A 13,093-nucleotide genomic window follows, 5' to 3' on the forward strand; every position below is an offset into this window, starting at 1 on the left:
GTCGCACGGCAATGCGGAGGGAGGAGCTCTGACGCCGCGCGCCGTTTGTCAAAATTATGAACCGGACTTTTGGTTCCAACTAAAGCGAACAAAGGCCGTGTTTATGTGTTGCCAGTGCGGAATGAAAGGCTTCTTGAGTGGCAGGGAGCTGTGCAGCGGTTGTTATGAATCACAGTCCCTGGGTCCCCCGTACGGCCGAGGATTAGCCGATTCCCTCAGATATTCCACCCTGTAACTCTCTGACAAGAAGCGTGATAAATGGTCGGGGATAATCACACTTGGTTAGCCAACAGATCCGCTCAGTGTGTTAAGAAGGGAGGTTGAGGGGGGGGGAGGGGGGGTGGCATCAAAGCATGGCCTCTTGCAGCTGTGAGCTCCCCACTGCCCAAAAGAGGAGAGAGCTTGAGAAGGAAGCTGTTTTAGGTCAGCTGCACAGCTTGGCTGTTGGCGAGCATGTGTGTGTGTGTGTGTGTGTGTGTGTGTGTGTGTGTCACTCTGGGTTTGGGTGGCGTGCACGAGTGGAGCGCACATGCACTCACACCTGCGAGTGTGTCTGTGTGCGCGAGGCTGCATGCGATGTCACCACGCAGATGCTGCGCCCCCCGGGTGCCGAGCTCACCGAATATATAGAGCAGCACTTCAAAGACTCGCCCTTCATTTCCAAGCCACTAACTTTCCCTGAGTAATGTCGTACTAATTAACACCAGTTCACCAGAGGAAACTCCCCAGACTCCTCCCTACCCCCCACCCCCCCCCGCTCCCCCGCTCCAAACCAAATCCAGCCATAATGTTTCTGCCACCGCCATGCCTGGTTGAACAGAAGTAATAGATTAGATTCAGTGGATGAGAATGTTAAATGGGACTGAATGGTTGGGACTTTTCAGAAAAAAATAAAAAAGTTTCTTTGCTTTAGTGGTCCTGGAAAAAAATGCTGTGGAGGGAACATCCCAGCCTTTGTCAACTGCTCACTTCAGGAGGAACACCTATAAGATCTTTTGCACCAATTCTGTCCTTCGGTGTCAGTTTAAGGTTCTTCCTCAGCGCATCACTTTAGAAGAAAACATTCTTCTTAAAACATTGTTTATTTCAGCTATATTCATTTCTTCCTCTTTTTTTTTTTAGATAAAAACTGATTTACAAGACAAGCAGTTGTGTTGCCAGGAACACTTTTCATAGATATGTGGACCAACTTGGTAGCCCTGCTAAGGATGGATGAAAAATAAATGTATCACCTTGCAGCAGAATAATGTTGCACTGAAAATGGAAAATAACCCCATATTTAATCAGAGTGCTTTTGTTCCGGCAGGGGAAATAATTAAATGTTAAGAAAAGGTAGCTTTTAACAAATTCACCCATGGCAACAACTGTTAGCACCTCTGCTCTGAGAACTTTGTGCGTCTCTCTTTTCCAGAAGGTTTCACAAAGATGGAGAATACAGGAAGAGGGATCTTTGCTCCTTCCTCTTTTAAAACATGCCATTTTCTACTAATTTCTCCCTTCAGTTATCTAATTTCCCCCCAAATTTTAAACTTCTGCTTTGATTTTTGGCCCCTTAATCTCTGGAGGATCTAAACTCTCCATTCGCTGTAAATTTACCTCGACCCCTGAATACGCCTGATAGAGTTTAGCTGAAACAGGAAAGAGGACTTCTGGGGATGCAGTAATATTAGGTTTTCCCTCCATCTTGGGATCATAATAACTAATTCTTACCAAAACGTTGTGTGTTAAATCATGTTAACTGTAGATAAAACGGTTTAGATGGTGCACTCAACTAGTTTACAATCGGTTACCATTTGACAATTTCTCCAGAATCTGCTTAGCTTTGATGAATTTACAGTATATGACAAAAAACAATAATCACAATTATAGCCCTTATCAAAATCTGTAATATATGTGTATCCAGATGATGAAAAGATAAAGATAATAACACAGTTTGATGAATTCAGGTGACTTTTCCCCCCCCTGTGAAGGTTTGACCTCCTGGCCAACGGCGGCGCCAGCCTGACGCTGAGCTACGAGCGGGCGCCGTTCCCCACCACCTACCGCACCGTGTGGCTCCCCTGGAGCGTTTTCCACGTGATGGACACGGTGGTGATGAAGAGGGATGAGAACGACATCCCCAGTTGTTACCTGACTGGCCTGGTCAGGCCCAACCCGTACATCCTGGCCTCACCGCTCTCCACCTTGTACAAAACCTCCCCAGAGGACAACCCCATCATCCCGGAGACGCAGGTGAGAGGACGCATCCCCTCTCACTGTTTTTATAGCCAATTCCAGATTCCCCTCTTATCTGATCGCTCTTTCATGACTGCCACGTTCTCGCTCGGGTCTGAACCGCGTCTTACGGGCCGCCGTTTTGATTACGTTATCATCGTTTCACAGCGGCTTGTCTTGCTTATTTTGCGCCGGGGTTCAGTCTCCCTTCCGGCCTGCCTTTTGGCTCTTTATGGAACTGAAGTATCTCCCCAAACGCAAGGCAATAAATTGTCTCACAGCAGTGCGGATTAATCCGTTTAGTCTGTGGCCGGTTCAGTGAAATCCCGAACTGCAGCCTTCGCCTTTCTCTACCAGGACCCGGTCGGTGTGTGTGGCGGGTCCGGGCTGAGAAAAGCAAACCGCTGCGTCTTTCTGCATAATAGCAGCTTCAGGTGCAAACCGAGAGTTTCTGTTATTAGTCATACGCTATTTAATTTTTATTTTGCTTGCTGATGCTAAAGAACTCATCTGCTGCCTTTAGGGTGAACCCAGTTTGATAACGCACCACAGTCATCTGCACGCTAACTTTATAAACTGTAATTAGGGCCACTTTCTAAGTTAAACACAGACTCCCATTGCTCCTTTTAGCTGTGTGTGTTTTTTTAATGCCTGCTCTTCACACTGTGCTGTTGGCACCGGCCTGACTGCTAATTAAAATTGTAGGTGCTTCATGAGCAAGTGGCCATACCAGGCAGTGACCTCAACCTGGTCTACCTGAGCTCCAGGGCAGCTGGCTACAAGCCCATCCTCAAGGTGCTCCTGACCCCGGACCGCCTCCCTTTTGGCCTGATGAAAGTCCACCTGATGGTGGCCGTCATGGGCCGTCAGTTCCAGAAGTCGTTCCCAGCCTTCCCCGACCTCTCCTACACCTTCATCTGGGATAAAACAGACGCCTACAATCAGAAGGTCTTTGGCCTGGCGGAGGCTGTGGGTGAGTTCCTGCTGTGAAGCCGCCCGCTAAAGATGTTGTGCGAGCAGAAGTTCGCTGTCAGACGCCCTCAGGCACTGAACCTTAGTTGAACTTTGAGAGATTGATTTTACTTGTTTTTCAATTGAAGATTATTTGGCTGGGGACTGCTTTGGTTACCATGAGCAATAAAGATGTAGCAGTTGGTGTGAAATCCTCAAATCCCTCTGTGCGGCATTTTTTTTTTTTTTTTTTTGAAGGCCGATGCTTTTTTCTGCTGACTTGTTTATTTGCATGTATGATATTTCAGCAGCTGTGCAAGAATGAAAATACTGCCTGTAAGGCAGTGGCCTGAAAAAAGAAATCTGCATGGAGCAACAAAAAAAAAAAAACATGAAGTGAAGCTTCCCTTTAACCAGATAATACACAACTATTTTAATCATGACATGAATTAATCTAATATAAATTAAGCATAATTTAACTTTATAAATTGTGGTCTAGGGTTCTACATCATGCACATAGCTGTGAAAGTGAAAATTGAAACTCTGGCATCCTCATTATGGGTAAAATCCATGTTTTCATACCGTTGAGCCTTAAAGAAAGAAAAAAGAAAGTGGTATACTGTGTTACCATCTGACTAGTCAGGCTGTTGATGTTGTATAATATCTGCATACAAGTTAGGTTCTTCAAAATGAAAGAAAACTGGTGTGTTTTTTCACTTTTTTTCTTTATTTTTGATGTGTCCTGTCCGGCTGTGCACCACTAAGGATTGATGTCTTATTGCCAAAGAGAGCCCAACAGGTTTACTTTGTATATGCAAAAAAATTTATTGGATATGATTTTGGGATCATTTCCAATTTAATGGATGCAGAGACGGAAAAGTAAAAGAGAAAGAAAGAAAGAGATGAGGCAAAACGTTAAAAGGGGAGAAAACGTGAGAAAAATAAGATCCTCAGAGTCTGTTTCTACACCTGGTCTTTTTTAACTGAAATCACATCCTGGAAAGTTTAACCAGATCCAGTCTAGTCCTTCTTGCACCTTTTCAATAAATACCAAGTTAGATCCAGACCAACTCTGATTTTTTCAATAAGAACTTGAAATTTTCCAATTTAAAATTGGAAACTTCCCCTAAAATGCCTTGAATACAAAACCTTATCATAGCTGGCGTAAACACACCTTATTTGCACTTATAAAGAAGCGTATCTCATGAAATCTTTTCAAACATTGGGAGGCTGTACAGCTCTCTTTAGTGAAAACGTTGCTGCGGTTCTCAAAAGTTCAAAATACAAGTAAATATTCGGTTGCAATGCTGGTCGTAGTTATTCTAGTCGCTCAGCAATGAAGGGATCCTGCTAGTTTTCAATATGAACACAGTTGCATTGCAGTTAATGCAATCCCCAGATCCATAAATCCGGTTCAGAAGGAAATAATAATAATAATAATAATAATAATAATAATAATAATAATAATAAAGGTGCCACAACTGCTTTATTTTTAGTTTCCAATCACCTTCTACGTCTTATTATTTTTTTCTTTTTTACCTTTCAAATAATCAATTACAGGATTTGTAATCTATCTATCTATCTATCTATCTATCTATCTATCTATCTATCTATCTATCTATCTATCTATCTATCTATCTATCTATCTATCTATCTATCTATCTATCTATCTATCTATCTATCTATCTATCCTATCTGGAGAAGAGTTACCTGGTCGCTCAGTCTTAATACACAAAAAGCAACGATGCAAATGTAACTAGTTTTTCACAACCAACATCAAATGTTCAGCAGTTTTTAAAGAATTTAATAAACAATGGCCTTGGCCTTTTTGAAATACTCTGGTGTACCTCAATAGCGTATCACCACCCAACCCTGATCCTCAGGGCATCCTCAAAATTGCAAAAACAGGAATTTCTTAAGACCACTGAATACTGAAACACATTAACAACTCGTGGTTTTAACCATATTGCAGCGATTGTGACGTCACACGCAGGTTTGCATTCTGCTTTATTTGCATTTACACAAGACAAATAAGAGGAGAGCACAGGCAATTCAAAAAGAGCAGGTGAGAGACAGAAACCCCGCAGGTCTTCTAAAATCATCCCAGCTAGGGGGGGGGGGGGAGTGCACAGCCAAAGAGCCAGAGGACACATAAAACAGCCGCAACACGTGCTCAATGTCTGTGGAGCTACAAGCCTCATTGCTGCTATAAGTGTCAAGTAAAAAGGTTGCAGCCCCGCTCACCGTGGGTATCTCCTCCCATTATTTCCAGTGTCAGTGGGATATGAATATGAGTCCTGCCTCGACGTGGTGCTCTGGGAGAAGAGGACGGCGGTGATGCAAGGCTATGAATTGGATGCCTCCAACATGGGAGGTTGGATGTTAGACAAACATCACATCCTGGACATCCAAAACGGTAAGAAATGGGTATTGCCTGCAGTGTGTGTGTGTGTGTGTGTGTGTGTGTGTGTGTGTGTGTGTGGGGCAGAGATAGGTGCCTCTGTGGGTTACAGGCAGGTGGTCTTTACCCTGAATCACCGCAGTAAAGGCTTGAATCAGAATGAAATATGGTTCGTCATCCCATCTGGAGATAATAGAGGAGAGTTTTGAAGGGCCGATCACTCACAGTAATGACTGAATAAATCAGCGTGCAAGTCAGCGGGGGGGCAGGGCCCGCCACGATTCAACACCGCTCAGCTATTTTGGGAAGGAAATGACTTTTTGCTGCCCACGAAGGGCTCGCGCGTCTGATGAACAGGCGTCGTGTTTAATTCTCGCATTAGTTCAATAAACAAAACTAATTCCTCCCTCCATCATTATTCAGGTCGAATGCAACCGGCGACGGACACGGGTCCGTCTCTGTCGAGCTGCCGCGAGAGCGATGAGAAAGCCTAACAGACATAATGAAACAATCATAAACACAGCAGAGTCACCGCTGGGTTACAGCACCATGGAGGTCACACTCCAGAAATTCAGTCGGCGCAGTTTAAGGCTTTTGCGAGCGCGGCTGCAGAGGAGGCTGTAAGACGAAGGCACTTCTAAGGAGTCTGCCTCAGGGCCTCAGGCTGCTGTCTGTTGTCAGTTTGCCAGGCTGCTGTTTTGACATTAAAACCTCTACGGTGCACAATTGTTGTTCCAGTTGTCCACCGCAATTTGGTTTCCTTTTCATCTCAACAATATTCAGGCTGGCTCTATAGTCAGATTGGAGTATGGGAGCGTGTGTGTGTGTGTTTTTCTCCCATTGACTGGGCTGTTTATGATTCATATTTGTTTCTTTTTTAGTGCTTATGATCGTAAAACACCAGTGTTAGCTCTGTTTTAGCTGCCTTATTCTGCTCCATAGTGGGTTTTCTTTTAAAAAAGATTTATGAGTAGTAATTGCCAGGAAGAAAGACGGGAATACATTATAAATAAGAGTGTTTATATTTCACAGGTGTCAGTATCAATATGTTCCAGAGCATGTACAAAATGCTCCGTGTCTGTAGTTACTTTTATTAAGACTCGTGCTTGATGCTAATTTGTTTGTGTTGCTTCCAAGAGAAGTCACATTTAAGTGGTTTGGATCAATAGTTCTTCAGGCTTTCCAAAGATCGTTCAAACTTTTCTCTGGTCTTTGACCCATTTTTTTTATCCATTTCTGTTCAAACCCTGTTCTTGTTCATGACAGCATTCTGTGTACTTAAAAATGATCAAAGTGGATAATTTCAGTACAAACGAAGAAGTGTTATGCTTGAAAAAAATAAATAAATAAAAAAACGACCCCTGCAGATGAACAGAATCTGAAATTCTTTGGTTAAAAAAAGCAAAGATTCATCTTTACTCTAAGTTATCAACTTATAACTCATGTAACTGTACCTTACCTTTATGCTATATATAATTTTCTGTGTCTAACTTAATTTCCAAACCTGTGATTTATTTTAATTACTAATTTTCTATACTTGTTATGTTATAATCTTTGACATGGTTCAGCTCTTCAATTAGGCCGTCTAACCCTGACCCGTCAAAACTAAGCATTATTTTTTTAGAGTTGATGTGATCTGAAGGTTAAATTCCTGTTCATTTATACAGAATCCAGTAGGGCTCAAATTTAACTCAATGAACCATATATTTACAGTGAGCAATTCATTGAGTGCAACTTGATCTTGACTGTAATCCAGTGCAGTCAGAGTCTGTTAATCATATAATGTCAGTTGGTAAAAAGGTAACAATCTTGCTGCATCAAGTCACTGACTTTGCAGCAATCCCGCACACTGAGCTAGCATGTTTTCAAAGTTAAAAAGAAGGACTTTACAGAGGAAACCTCCAGCCTCCAGGGGTTAGTGGCAGCAATACCTCAGCAAATTGCCCCTTGCAAGAAGGAGGCAAACATCACAACACTCCTGGTGCACCTTTTATTAGAATAAGGAGAGAACTCATAAGTGCTTTAATGGAGAGTAGTAGGAAAAGGTAGCAAAGTGGGAGAAAATGGTCATTATATCCTGTAGTGCTTAAATACATTTGACATTAAATACATAGGACAATAAAATTAGTAAATATGTTGGCTTTATCTTAGTCATGATGTAAGTCATCCTAAAGCATAGTTTTTATTACATTTCTTATTGTAAGCTGGTCATTAGTTAAGTAAAAAAGGAGGCTGGGCCTTAATCGTTTTATCGTTTTCATGAAAAAAAAAAAGATTTATCTTGACAGTGATAAATTCCAGCTAGTTGTGTCCAAAAAAAAAAAAACTTACAATATTGTCAGGGTTTTTATTTTGGCTATTTTCTCCCCGGTTGGTTCATTGAGTGCATCAATGAATATCTATAAATCCCAAATTATAACTAAATGCCGTTACTGTGTGCAGTTTGGTAATAAAAATCACTGATCGTTATGTGGCTAGAGTCCCGATGAAACATATTTCAAATTTATTTTAATATATGTTACATATTTAAATGTGTTTTAAGGACAGAATTTGTGCTTACTGGGCAATAAATGACATGCAGCCACACAGTTACCTGAAAAGCACTGCATGAAGCTGTAAATAGTCTTTTATCACCACTTTTATCATCACAACATTACCACAATATATCATAAAATATTAAAAGTCATATCGCCCACACCTGCTGCACATATATGCTCGCTCTTGGAGGTCACGCTCTTAGCGTGATTCAGCGTAGGAGGATCTCACATTTCTGATTTACTTCTCTTTGCAGAGTAATTAAGTGGATTTTTCAAAGATGGATTAATTCTGTTTCATGACGCTTTTAGCTGTCAACAGTTTGGCCCTGAGAAGCTGTCAAGAGATCGTGAACATTCCAGTGATGCTGGTCGTTGTTAAAGCAGGTTTTAGAGAATGAGGTGTTCTTCAATCTGTTTGCTTCCTGAATGTCCAATTTCAATTCAATTCAATTTTATTTATATAGCGCCAATTCATGATACATGTAATCTCAGGGCACTTTTCAACATCAAATTCAATCAGGTTATACAGATTGGATCAGATTATACAGATTGGTCAAAAGGTTTCCTTTCTAAGGAAACCTAGCAGGTTGCATCAAGTCTCTCCAAGCAGCATTCACTCCTCCTGAAAGAGCGTAGAGCCACAGTGGACAGTCGTCTGCATTGTTGATGGCTTTGCAGCAATCCCTCATACTGAGCATGCTTGAAGCCACAGTGGAGAGAAATACTCTCCTTTAACGGGAAGGAAAAACCTCCATTAGAACAGAATTTATTCACACAGCACACTTAAAAACAACAGTAGGTAACCAACGTGCTTCACAGTTACACCAATAGACATAACTTAGCTAATAGAATAAATTTGAGTTCAATTCAGTTTATTTATATAGCGTCAATTCCCAACACATTTCATCTCAAGGCATTTTGCCAAATCAAATTATACAGACGGGTTAATGCATGTGGCGACAGTGGAGAGGAAAACTCCCCTTTAACAGGGAGGAAAACCTCCAGCAGAACCAGAACCAGGCTCAGTGTGAACGCTCATCTGCCTCGACCCACTGGGGCTTAGAGAAGACAGAGCAGAGACACGTACACATCGTTTCATCCCTCTACAGTAGAGATAAAATTTAAAAAATCACACAATGGCACTTCTAGCTCCTTTAGTGGCCTCATCTAGGAGAGAAACAAAATTAAGCTTTGAGTCAGTTTTAAAAGAATGAAAGAGAAGCAAAGGGATGAGAGAGCGGACGTCCAGTTGGTCGCAGGAGAAGCTCCGCCATCAGCGACGTCTAGGAGATAAACTATCATCTGTGGCAAGAATAACTAAAACACAGAAGGGTTAGGATTCCCAATAACTCTTCAGTTGGTTCCTAGGTACCACGATCTGTGTGACACCCCATGTATGCAGCAGATAAATGTTTTAAGTAGTTAAAAGTACTTTACTGGCAATGAAAGATTAAAATAAACTGGCAGTCTTAGAGGAGCTTCCCTTCGGCTGCCATGTAGAGTCAGGTTTAAGAGGACGTTCTCACAGGATCTGGAGGCGCCTCACAAATCCTCTACGGCCCCCAGACACACAACCATAAAGCTGCTTCTTCTTTTAGGCCATATCCAACAAAGCTTAAGCAAAAAAAATACTGAAATAATTTTTTTGTGAGCCGACATTTCAACACCCAGAGGAGCTGGAGATATAAAGAGGTATGTTTACGGAGCATTGGTAGGTGTTGCTATTTCCTTCAATGTAGTTTTATTTTAAATCTTCTCACAAGAGCAGGAACAGATACGCAGCTGTTCATCCTTCAACGCCAAGCACGAGTACTACATGTAGAACATCACGTAGAGTAAAGAGAAATACGGTTTTTTATCAGACAAAGTTGCAGAAAAGAAACAGCTTCTTCACTTTGTTGAAACCTCCATGCTACTTTGTCCTGACTCTTTGTCGAGCGACAGCGACAACAAACCCGCGAGCTCATCTCCAAAGCCGATCCGTCAAGCCATTGAGAACCCGAAGTTTGTGAAGAGAGCGAAGGAAGACAAAAACATGCCAGGAGCTGGTGTGCTGGCGGTAGGTCCTCGTTTCATCCCGCCCGTCTCAAAGTAGAGCGCGCCCCTCTCCAAAGCCTTCACGGCGGCAGCGTCACAGTTGGAGTTGTTGCCAGATGCATTCACGATCAACAGATAGCTGCAGCATGTGTGATATGCTAATGCTTTGCTGCATCCTTTATTAGATTGAGTCGCACTGAAGAAGTCAGAGAACCAAACGGCGCCTTGCATTAAAAACCGCCATGCTGAGGGCTTGTTGTCGTACACGGGAACAGCAATTACACGAATAAAACGAGGACCAGATGGCATGGAGCGTTTCCTGTGCAGGAAACGTTGCGGTCTCCCCAGGGCTCCATTTCCTTGCAGTTTCCCCCCCCATGTCCTGTTGGGGGGGTAAAACTCTCTGCAAAATCTGTCTAAATTTAAAATGAACAAAAATAGTTCAGCAAACTTGTGGCTCTCTGTCTCAATAACTACCTGTGTTTGACAGGGGCTTAACATTTCTTGCAGAATAGTTTTGCGCTGCAGTCCTGTCAGCCCAACACAACACACTTGGCCGGACTGAAAGGTTTTTTTTCTTTTTTTCCAGAACTTTAGCGAGAGTTCGCCTTTCTGCTAAACGACAGTCTGAAATCTCGCCTTTATTTGCGACAGTTTGCACAGTGCCTTGCAAAAGTCTTCGCAGTATATTTTGGGAGAATTTAAGAGATACGCCAGCATAAATTGATGCCCAATTATAAAGTTGGAGAAAAATGGCAAAAGGTTTTCTAGAGTTTTTTTTTTTTTTTTTTTTTTACGTGTACAAATCTGAAACCAGTGAGAACCAAGTTTATTTTGAGTCACCTAAGTAGATAAAAAAGTTCTTTGTCAGATAGCTCTAAATCAGTCAGACTGAGTGAAAAGCATCTCTGAACATTAATTTTCCAGTTTTGCTGCAAAGCCTTTATTGTTTTTAGGTTTGGACTTTGACTGGACTATCCTAACACATGAATAAGTGTTGATGTAAACCATTCCTTTGACGTTCTGGCTGTATGTTTAGGGCTCGTTGTCTTGCTGGACGGTGAATCTCCACCATGGTCCTTTAGCCGCCTGTAACAGCCCATCTTCCAGGATTGTCTTTTATCCGTCTCTTTCTCTGTGAAAGAAATCATCATCCCACACCATGATGCTGCTGCCACCATGTTTCACCACGATAACGATGGTCTGTTCAGGAGGACGTTCAGGTTTTAGTTTTCCTGAACATATAAAGTTTAATTTTGTTTCTCGTTTTTCCCAGAATTCAGTCTTCCATGTTTGTTGTGTCCTCTGCTTGACTTGGGACAAACTACAACCAGGTCTTCTTCTGGCTTTCTTTCACCAGTCCACGACTTATAGTTGTCCTGTCTTCAGATTAGCCCACATTAGCAGTAGCTCTCTGCAGCTCCTCCAGCGTTACCATGGGCCTTCTGCCTGCTTTTCTGGTTAACGCTCTTCATGGCAGGCCGGTCAGGTTGACGGCCAAGTCTTGGTAGGTTTGCAGGTCTGCTTTAGCCGCTACTGTAACCTTTAACGTCTCCCTGACCCGTCTGCTGTGGCCCTCGGCATTTAAGGTGCTGTTTGTTCTCTAATGTTCTCCAACAAACCTCTGAGGCCTTCACAGGGCAGCCGGACCTACAGTGAAGCCTAAAATGTTTTGATACTCCTGATAAAAGCAACCTTTTTCATTTTTCCATGTTTATACTTTATACTGAGTTTAAGCTGATCCAGTCTAAACTGGAATCAGTTTAAAACTGCATTCAGGAAAGATTTCCACCAGGCCAGACGACTGATGAAGATGGAAACTTTAAATTTTTATTAGGGTAAAATGATTACAGACAGGTTAAGATCTAACAACAGGACATGTTGGGTACAACACAATGTATTCATCTTTTAATAACCACAGTTTTTACATTCTATTTAATTTCAGAGTAAATACGATCTGAGGACATTATTTCAAATGCAACCTTTTGTGCATTAAAAGCTGTTTTTTAAAATTTGTTAAATACAGAAAGTGTTTTCAGAGAAATAACGCCCCTGTTCTCGTTTTGCTTCACCAAAAAGAAAGTTTGCAACCTGGGTGACCATCATTTAATAAAGCAAATGAGCAAACACGTTTGAGTGATTTAACATCCCTTTCCTTCAGAAAATCAGACTAATCTATTAAATTGAAATTATCATATTTTGTAGAGAAGGTAAAAAAAAAACATAATTTTCGGTCATATTTTATATGTTTATCAATTTTCTTGGCCCTCAAGTACTTTTGACTTGACGGTGTCGGCCCACGTGCCGAAAATTTTGGACGCCCCTGCATTAGGGTGATGGCAAAGAGGGCTTCCTCAAACACCTGGCGCTCATAACCAAAGATAAAGTCTTAAAATACCAGTGGAATCAGGCAGAACATGCTGATCAGCAGTTATTAGAAGGTTTTTAATGCTATATTGCAAATTTTAAAAAATCGTTTAGGATGGTAAAAATTATTTATGTTAATTTTGTTTTTTAAATGAAAATATTTTTACATTGACAGTAAGTCTCTCATGAAATGAATACTTATAATCTAGGGTTTAAGTGGTTTAAGCAGCTAAGGCGCTGCGGGTTCAAATCCCGGCTTGGGATCTTCCTGCATGATGTTTGGGTGTTCTCCTTGTGCGTGCAGGGCTCCTCTCTGGGTACTCCTGCTCCAAAAACATGACTATTAGGTTCATTTCTCTCTGTAAACTGCCCTTAGTTGTGTGTGGAAAAGTTTTAGCTGTAAATAGACACTTTATTTTTGCCATCCCCAATTTTTATGAGACTTTATTCACCCACATTGGATCTCTTGCATTTCTCTCTTTCCGAGTTGAACGGTTCAGTCAGCAGTCAGGCTTTTTTTTTTTGTACATCAGGGATTTATTGCACATGTGGGGTTTTGAGCGGGAAATTCAGCTCGATATCCTCA

The 13,093-nt window shown here is 41.8% G+C and overlaps 1 protein-coding gene across 7 annotated transcripts in view; it reads left to right on the forward strand.

The window, feature by feature from the left end:
* si:dkey-237h12.3 (teneurin-3) overlaps nucleotides 1-13,093 on the forward strand; it is a 208,992-nt gene that overhangs the window by 152,335 nt on the left and 43,564 nt on the right. For all 7 annotated transcript variants that reach the window (XM_036127293.1, XM_012876933.3, XM_036127294.1 and 4 more), the window contains 3 exons: nucleotides 1,971-2,232; nucleotides 2,920-3,187; nucleotides 5,438-5,581. In XM_036127293.1, the coding sequence (XP_035983186.1) occupies nucleotides 1,971-2,232; nucleotides 2,920-3,187; nucleotides 5,438-5,581 (674 nt within the window). The remainder of the gene's footprint in view (nucleotides 1-1,970; nucleotides 2,233-2,919; nucleotides 3,188-5,437; nucleotides 5,582-13,093) is intronic.

This window comes from Fundulus heteroclitus, chromosome 23, assembly GCF_011125445.2.
Source record: "Fundulus heteroclitus isolate FHET01 chromosome 23, MU-UCD_Fhet_4.1, whole genome shotgun sequence".
In the NCBI taxonomy this organism is placed as follows: domain Eukaryota; kingdom Metazoa; phylum Chordata; class Actinopteri; order Cyprinodontiformes; family Fundulidae; genus Fundulus; species Fundulus heteroclitus.